This window comes from Triticum aestivum, chromosome 2D (genome assembly GCF_018294505.1).
Source record: "Triticum aestivum cultivar Chinese Spring chromosome 2D, IWGSC CS RefSeq v2.1, whole genome shotgun sequence".
Lineage (NCBI taxonomy): Eukaryota > Viridiplantae > Streptophyta > Magnoliopsida > Poales > Poaceae > Triticum > Triticum aestivum.
This window is the reverse complement of record NC_057799.1, coordinates 427,671,447-427,680,663: the sequence shown is the minus strand read 5'-3', so window position 1 is coordinate 427,680,663 and position 9,217 is coordinate 427,671,447. Positions and strand designations below refer to the sequence as shown.

Genomic DNA, 9,217 nt, shown 5'->3' with positions numbered 1-9,217 from the left:
GTTGCGTGCGGGTATGTAAAACAGGTATAGCAATCGTTATCAGAGACCACCTGGGGATTCCCTTGTACGTCAAAGCTCCTTGCCTCCTTGGTGTATTCGTCCCGTGACCGGTCCGATGATCAGGTTATCAGAAAAAGCCTCGAGAAGAGAAAAACCTGAAATGAAAAAGAAAAAGTGAAGGTGTGCAGATCTAGGGGCGGTTGAGCCGCATTATGGACCATGGTCTATCTTTGCCTCCGTCCGTGCCCATGGTATTTTGAGTGCGTAGTTATGTACGCGGGGCACAAATGTCACCACTTGATCGGGACTGGGATGGAGGCCGGATTGCTAGTCAAGCTCTGGACGAGCTGGACCGTCCTGCCACAGAGTAGTTCGGACTCGCTTGACGGTGTCCGGGGGCTTTACTGCCAAATTGAGGTTCTGCCTAAAAAGGCTACTTTGTACTTCTGCTGCAAGGGCCGCGGTGTGTTCCTCGGTACGAAGGGAGCGCTTCGTATTTCCGTTGACCGTTATTACACCGTGTGGTCCCGGCATCTTGAGCTTGAGGTAGGCGTAGTGCGGCACCGCGTTGAATTTAGCGAATGCGGTTCGTCCAAGCAGTGCATGATAACCACTGCGAAAAGGGACGATATCGAAGATTAACTCTTTGCTTCGGAAATTATCCGGGGATCCAAAGACCACTTCCAGTGTGATTGAGCCCATGCAACAGGCCTCTACACCTGGTGTGACACCTTTAAAAGTGGTTTTTGTGGGCTTGATCCTTGAGGGATCGATACCCATTTTGCGCACTGTATCCTGATAGAGCAGGTTCAGGCTGCTGCCACCATCCATGAGGACTTGCGTGAGATGGAATCCATCAATAATTGGGTCGAGGACCAGTGCGGCTGAACCGCCATGACGGATACTGGTCGGGTGATCCCTGCGATCAAAGGTGATCGGACAGGAGGACCATGGGGTTGAACTTTGGGGCGACTGGCTCCATCGCATAGACGTCCCTGAGTGCACGCTTGCGCTCCTTCTTGGGGATATGGGTGGCGTATATCATGTTCACTGTTTTAACTTGGGGGGGATTTCTTCTATCCCCCTGTGTTTGGCTGCAGGGGCTCCTCGTCATCGTCCTTGCTCTGCAATCCCTTTTCCTTGTTCTCGGCATTTAACTTGCCGGCTTGTTTAAAAACCCAGCAATCTCTGTTGGTGTGGTTGGCTGGTTTGTCTGGGGTGCCATGGATTTGGCACGGACGGTCGAGTATGCGGTCCAAGCTGGATGGTCCTTGATTGTTTCTTTTATAAGGCTTCTTCCGCTGACCGGACTTGGAGCCGCTGAATCTGGCATTGACAGCAGTGTCATCGGTATTGTCCCAATTGCTTCGGCGTTTGTGTCTACTACGTCGGAGCTTGCTGTTGTTGTTTTTGGCCTCGGAGGGGCTTGCATCGCTGGCCGTATTTTTACTACGGGCCAACCAGCTATCCTCACCCGCACAAAAGCGGGTCATGAGTGCTGTGAGGGCTGCCATAGATTTCTGCTTTTCCTGGCCGAGGTGGCGGGCGAGCCATTCGTCACGGATGCTAGGCATCCGGACAGTTGACTATCTGGTTCTTTTTAGTTAGGAACCTAGTCCAGAATTTCCTGGCTGACTCCCCAGGCTGTTGAACTATGTGACTTAAGTCATCGGCATCTGGTGGCCGGACATATGTGCCTTGGAAGTTGTCAAGGAAGGCTTCTTCCAAGTCCTCCCAGCTGCCAATGAAATTTTCAGGCAGACTGTTTAACCAGTGCCGAGCTGGCCCTTTGAGTTTTAGTGGGAGGTATTTGATGGTGTGGAGGTCATCTCCGCGGGCCATATGGATGTGGAGAATAAAATCCTCGATCCATACAGCGGGATCAGTTGTTCCATCGTATGATTCGATATTTATGGGTTTAAACCCTTCTGGGAATTCATGATCCATTACTTCGTCAGCGAAGCAAAGAGGGTGTGCGGCGCCTCTATATCGGGCCGCGTCGCGACGTAGCTCTGATGGAGTCCGTCTGCGGTTTTCGGCCCGGGCGTGACTAGGTTTGTCACGTCCGAATAGATGGCCGTCGTCGCGTGTCGAGGCACGCCCTCGCGACCCGTAGATCGATCTAGTATGTCCTGCATTATTATCCAATTTTTGCCGCAGGTTGTAGGCCGACCCCCTCCGCTAGTCCAATTCGGTTTGGGCAAGGGGGGGCGCGCCCCTCTCACGTGGCCTCTCTCCTCTCCTCCAATAAGGCCCAATAGGCCCAATACTTCTCCCAGGGGGTTCCGGTAACCTCCTGGTACTCTGGAAAAATGCCTGAATCACTCGGAACCATTCCGATGTCCGAATGCAACCTTCCAATATATGAATCTTTACCTCTCGACCATTTTGAGACTCCTCGTCATGTTCGTGATCTCATCCGGGGCTCCGAACAAACTTCGGTCATCAACTCACATAACTCATAATACAAATCGTCATCGAACGTTAAGCATGCGGACCCTACGGGTTCGAGAACTATGTAGACATGACCGAGACACATCTCCGGTCAATAACCAATAGCGGAACCTGGATGCTCATATTGGCTCCTACATATTCTACTAAGATCGTTATCGGTCAAACCGCATAACAACATACGTTGTTCCCTTTGTCATCGGTATGTTAGTTGCCCGAGATTTGATCGTCGGTATCCTCATACCTAGTTCAATCTCGTTACCGGCAAGTCTCTTTACTCGTTCCGTAATGCATCATCCCGTAACTAACTCATTAGTCACATTGTTTGCAAGGCTCATAGTGATGTGCATTGCCGAGAGGGCCCAGAGATACCTCTCTGATACACGTAGTGACAAATCCTAATCTCGGTCTATGCCAACTCAACAAACACCATCGGAGACACCTGTAGAGCATCTTTATGATCACCCAGTTACGTTGTGACGTTTGATAGCACACAAGGTGTTCCTCCGGTATTCGGGAGTTGCATAATCTCATAGTCAGAGGAACATGTATAAGTCATGAAGAAAGCAATAGCAATAAAACTAAATGTTCATTATGCCAAGCTAATGAATGGGTCTTGTCCATCACATCATTCTCTAATGATGTGAGCCCGTTCATCAAATGACAACACATGTCTATGGCTAGGAAACTTAACCATCTTTAATTAACGAGCTAGTCAAGTAGAGGCACACTAGGGACACTCTGTTTGTCTATGTATTCACACATGTACTAAGTTTCCGGTTAATACAATTCTAGCATGAATAATGAACATTTATCATGATATAAGGAAATATAAATAACAACTTTATTATTGCCTCTAGGTCTTATTTCCTTCATTTTGGAGAGAGGATTGAGAGGGGGAGAGGAGAGAGTCGTCGCCGCGATCTCTGTCTAGTTCTGGAAATGAATGGGGTGGGGTGGGGGAGGGCCAGAGCGCGGCGGTTACTAAGTCATAGTGCAGCGCCTAGGCGCTAGGCGCTACACATGGCGGTGTGGCGCCTTACGTTTAGTCGCTACATGGCTGGGTGTGGGGCCGCGCCTGGCCCAGGGATGCCACGTTGGCTAGATGTGTGGCGCCTGGCGCTACACGGTGGAGTGTGGCGCCTGGCTGTCGGACGCTACACAAAAGGGTCAGTTGTGTGATTTTTTTTCACCAATGGCTCATTTTGTGATTTTTTCGGTCCACGGGTCAAATTTGTCGTTTTTGCCCAAGAGGGAAGGTACAGAGGTGAGAAAGGGCTCCGGAAGGGGGTTTGAGAAAATGCTACACGCATGAACAACATTTTACAGAAAATCGACGGAGTGGCTTATCTGGCATGTGTTGATTGGGTAGAAATAAAGTGAGGGGCCCACTCCGCTGAAATTCGAGGCGTGGGGGGGGGGGGGGGCGATTAGTTTGGAAAGAGCCCGTAAAACTCTGTAAACGGACACTGTGTTTAGAATTTTCGAAGGGTTTGTATGGGCCAGGTGTGTCAGAGTTCGTCGTGCCGACTGTCTGGATTACCCCAAACCTCTCTAGCTTTGTTTCCATGTTTATGGATTCGAACATGTGGATCGGTCCGCGAACATTTGATGGACGATGCTGCGCTGTCCAGGCGTTTAGCGGCGTTTTGATGCACAACGTTGGAGATGGCCTTAGATCTGAATCCGCTCCAGAAAAAAATTAGGTCTGGATTAAACAGGTCCTTGAAGAGACATTATGTGTTTACCGTTTCAACCCCTTCGCTTCCATTGAACATCATTTGCTTCCGAGGTTCAAATGACAAGTAAACACCAACTACTGCCGGACACAAAGAACAAACGAAAAATAAAGCTCCACTTGCTTCTTGGCCCTAAAAAACTCTCTGGTTCCTCCTCTGCCGGAGAGAATAATGGGGAGACAGAACGAGGCAGGACACACGTTTCGTTAAGTCGTGCTTCCTTCCTCGCACGCGTGAAATGTGATTCGGGTATCAGCCGTGACATGGACATATATGCCATTATCTGGCTCAGCTATGCTCGTCTGTACGTGCGCTGGTGAGACACGGGGTGGTGGCATCCCAGTAGCGCCGAGACAGAATCCTCGCCGCGAGCACGTCTCCAGCTTTCGCCGTGGACAAGAGTTTGTGCACCTGCAGTGCAGCACAACTACGTGCATAAGAGATTCAGAATTGTACTATTATATAACGCTACATTTTTTTACCAACAGAAATTACATTATTATTTAATCATTCATTCATCATACCTCTGTTTTGGGTTGGCCGACACAGCACTAGTTTGTTTAACGAATAAATATCAGTTGGCATGTCCTCTAGAGAACAGTTTCCACGTCTTTTCGGCAATTTTGTAGAGGTTTCTGCTGTGCATTCGTCGGTGCCCCCATTTTAATACTCCCCGGTCTTGATCTATTATCTAGATAATCAAAATTGTACTATTCTATTTTAGAAAAGCTTCTTTTTCAAGAACAAATAAATTGGAGTATCTGTCGCGTGGAACGTCCAGGCGTGTAAATCGCACGGCAACTGAAGGGCTGAGCACACGTGCTCAACTACCATCACAGCATAGTACTATGCCTGAAGGTTTTGACACCATTGTAAAATCACAGCCCCGGAAAACTTTACTGAAGCCAAAGCGGATCCTGTTTGTCCCAACGTACCTGCAGCGTTCCTGCATATCAGAAGAACAAAGTTGCAGTCCCCCGCTACCTGCAGACAAAACATTCCCGAACCATATCACCGTGTTCAGATCTTCAGTTGACCACTCAACATCGACAGCATAGCTAACACCAGCGGAGCGCCAACCCCGGCTTGTACTTCCAGACTATATTTTTACACCACCCATCAACGACCCATGTGCTATAAATACATCTTGCCTTCGTAGAGATTCACCACAGCCTCGATCGATCAGGTGCAGTTGCTCATCATCTGCACTTTTTAGCAAGTAACACACGCAGGTTTTGCAGAAATGGAGCTCAAGGCGGCTGTTCTTGTCAGCGCATTGCTTTGCCTGGCGCTCTCCCGCGGCGCGTTGTCCCAGAGGGCACGGGCACCGATCGTCGAGACCCCGGCGCCGGCGCCGGCCCCGCGCCACGTCGAGCTCGCCGAGCTGCTCTCCCTCGCCGGGCCGTACGGCAAGTTCCTGGAGTACCTCACCATGACCGACGTGATCAAGACGTTCCAGAGCCAGGCCAACGACACCAAGCAGGGCATCACCGTCTTCGCGCCGCAGGACTCGGCCTTCGCGGCGCTCAACGAGACCGTGCTGTCCAACCTCACCACCGACCAGCTCCGGTCGCTCATGCTGCACCACGCCATGCCCAGGTACTACCAGCTCTCGGCCTTCTCCGCGCTGGCGGCGGCGAGCCCGGTGTCCATGTTCGCGTACAAGGTGAACGTCACCTACGCCGCGGGCACGATCGGCGTCGTGTCGGGCTGGGCCACCGCCAAGCTCGCCAGCAGCGTGTACTCGACGTCGCCCGTCGCGGTGTACGCGCTCAACAGGGTGCTGCTGCCCAAGGAGATCTTCCCGGCCGCCCCGGAGATGGCGCCCGTGCCTGCGCCGGCGCCGGCGCCGGGACGCGGGGGCAAGGTGATGGCCGACGCGCCGGGCGCCAGCGAGCGTGCTGCCAGTGACAATGCGGATGCCAAGAGTTCGTCCTGCCGGGTCGTTGGCGCTGGGAGCCTTGCACTTGGCTACGTGGTTCTGCTGGTCTCCGGGCTTTTGATGGTGTAGTCGGATAATTCTTTGCATGCGTTGGCACGTGCCATGAATTTTTATTTCCTTCCGGAAAGTGTTTGTAAATTCATTTATTCCGCCGAAATGGTGTACAACATAATGTAAATGGTGCACATCATAATGAATGCACTGCTTGTATGTATTGTAGAATTATCATAAAGACGAGACATTGAGAGCAAACAACTTTATTTGGGAACGTGAATCAACGTCTCTGTTTTCAGTTACGTTCTGAAGAACAAGAGCTCTGCAACGAGCTCTCTTGCCTCCGTCTTTTGACACCGTCCTGCATCGATCCTCTTAACCGCCTCAAAATTAGGAAGCTCTCACCTCTGCACAAAGAACGGACATACGCGCAGCTCAGCTCAGGCCACGTGTGCACTGCGGCAGTTGCACGATGAAGCTCGTGGTTGCGTTCCTCGCCGCCGCACTGTCCCTGTCCATTCCGCTCGCCGGCGCGCACCGCCCGCTCGCCGACGAAGTGGGTCCCCGCGCCAACCTGACCGAGATCCTGACGCCAGACCGGCCCTTCCAGACCTTCTTGAGGTACCTCAATCAGACCAACCTCGTGGAGGTGTTCGAGAACCAGGCCTACCGGACGCACCACGGCATCACCATCTTCGCCCCCGCCGACAGGGCCTTCGCCGCCGTCCACCCGTCGGTAACTTAATTTTTCATCACACAAGAAATAATCATACCATCGTCTCGATCTGATAGGATGTTGGCGACCGTTGCAGGTGCTGTCGGGTCTGAAGAAGCACCAGCTCAAGAACCTGATGATGTACCACGCGCTGGCCAAGCACTACGCGCTCAAGGAGTTCGACGGCCTGAGCCGGGTCAACCCGGTGACGACGCTCGCCGGCGGGATGTAGTACATGGTGAACGTGACGTACGATGCGGGGGCCATCCGCGTGCTGTCGAGGTGGGCCGACGCCAAGATCCTCGGCACCGTGTACGGGGTCGCGCCCATGGCGGTGTACGAGATCGACAGGGTGCTGCTCCCGGAGGCGATCTTCAGCGCGCGGCCCCCCGTCGAGGAGACCCCGCCCGACGCAGAGCCCGCGGCGAGCGCGCCCGGCGCCAAGGGTGGCAACGCGACGACGCCTGGACGTGAGGCGGATGGGAAGAGCTCTGCGTGCAGGGCAGCGGGTCGGCCCGCGAACTACGTGGCCCCCGCCGTGGCGTTGTGCGCCGCGTCGCTGGTGGCATTGTGAAGTGCGCTACTAGCCCATACATGCAGGTGCAGTGAATTGCTCTACTGACTGAGATTAGTAGTATAGGTTAGGGCGAGGAGTTAGACGATGATATGTCGACGTTATCGGAGTGTGAAAATGGCTGATTTTCAAAGTTTCAACCAGAAAAACGTTCCAGCAATTCGAGTAAAGAATACTACTCGGACCCCAGGCGTGCATAATACTCGGACCCTTCGTCATTGCTATTGACCCGTTATAACAAATCCTCAACGTGGCGACGAGAAAGGGGTTACTTCGTAGAAGGGGTGCCGTGGTTCAGACCTCTCTTTACGCGGACGACGCGCTCCGATCAAAAGAGATGTTGACAATCTAGCGGATATTTTGAGAGGCTTTGGAGAGGTCACTAGACTTTGCACTAACTTCCATAAGAGTTCGATGATCTCTATTTGTAGCAATCACCTCGATTTGATGCACATCACCCAAAGCTTGCCGGCAACTAGAACCTCGTTCGCGTTACTTGGGGCTCCCTCTCTAGGTTTGGAATCTCAAGTTGGTTGATCAACAATTCCTTGTTGATAAAGTGGCGAGCAAATTGACAACTTACGAGGGTCAAAACTGTTGGAAATATGCCCTAGAGGCAATAATAAATTGGTTATTATTATATTTCCTTGTTCATGATAATCGTTTATTATCCATGCTAAAATTGTATTGATAGGAAACTCAGATACATGCGTGGATACATAAACAACACCATGTCCCTAGTAAGCCTCTAGTTGACTAGCTCGTTGATCAATAGATGGTTACGGTTTCCTGACCATGGACATTGGATGTCGTTGATAACGGGATCACATCATTAGGAGAATGATGTGATGGACAAGACCCAATCCTAAGCCTAGCACAAGATCGTGTAGTTCGTTTGCTAAGAGCTTTTCTAATATCAAGTATCATTTCCTTAGACCATGAGATTGTGCAACTCCCGGATACCGTAGGAATGCTTTGGGTGTACCAAACGTCGCAACGTAACTGGGTGGCTATAAAGGTGCACTACAGGTATCTCCGAAAGTGTCTGTTGGGTTGGCACGAATCGAGACTGGGATTTGTCACTCCGTGTAAACGGAGAGGTATCTCTGGGCCCACTCGGTAGGACATCATCATGATGTGCACAATGTGGCCAAGGAGTTGATCACGGGATGATGTGTTACGGGACGAGTAAAGAGACTTGCCGGTAACGAGATTGAACAAGGTATCGGGATACCGACGATCGAATCTCGGGCAAGTAACATACCGGTAGACAAAGGGAATTGTATACGGGATTGATTGAATCCCCGACATCGTGGTTCATCCGATGAGATCATCGTGGAACATGTGGGAGCCAACATGGGTATCCAGATCCCGCTGTTGGTTATTGGCCGGAGAACGTCTCGGTCATGTCTGCATGGTTCCCGAACCCATAGGGTCTACACACTTAAGGTTCGATGACGCTAGGGTTATAGGGAATAGATATACGTGGTTACCGAATGTTGTTCGGAGTCCCGGATGAGATCCGGGACGTCACGAGGAGTTCCGGAATGGTCCGGAGGTAAAGATTTATATATGGGAAGTCCCGTTTTGGCCACCGGAAGAGTTTCGGGCGTCACCGGTAATGTACCGGGACCACCGGAGGGTTCCGGGGGTCCACCGGGAGGGGCCACCAGCCCCGGAGGGCCCTATGGGCTGTATGTGGAGAGGGACCAGCCCCTTAGTGGGCTGGGCGCCTTCCCTCCCAGGGCCCATGCGCCTGGGGGTTTGGGGGAACCCTAAGGGGAGGCGCCCCCTTGCCTTGG

At 51.9% G+C, this 9,217-nt stretch overlaps 2 protein-coding genes across 2 annotated transcripts; both read left to right on the top strand.

Moving 5' to 3' along the window:
* The first annotated feature begins 5,375 nt into the window (after positions 1-5,375).
* On the top strand, positions 5,376-6,406 carry LOC123049499 (fasciclin-like arabinogalactan protein 7). The gene has a single exon (XM_044472406.1). It carries the CDS (start codon positions 5,434-5,436, stop codon positions 6,199-6,201), a length of 768 nt encoding a protein of 255 aa, XP_044328341.1. The 5' UTR covers positions 5,376-5,433; the 3' UTR covers positions 6,202-6,406.
* Positions 6,407-6,472: 66 nt separating this feature from the next.
* Positions 6,473-7,073, top strand: LOC123055818 (fasciclin-like arabinogalactan protein 7). Its single transcript, XM_044479667.1, has 2 exons — positions 6,473-6,862; positions 6,939-7,073. Exons 1-2 carry the CDS (start codon positions 6,599-6,601, stop codon positions 7,071-7,073), a joined length of 399 nt encoding a protein of 132 aa, XP_044335602.1. The 5' UTR covers positions 6,473-6,598.
* The last annotated feature ends 2,144 nt before the right edge of the window (positions 7,074-9,217 follow it).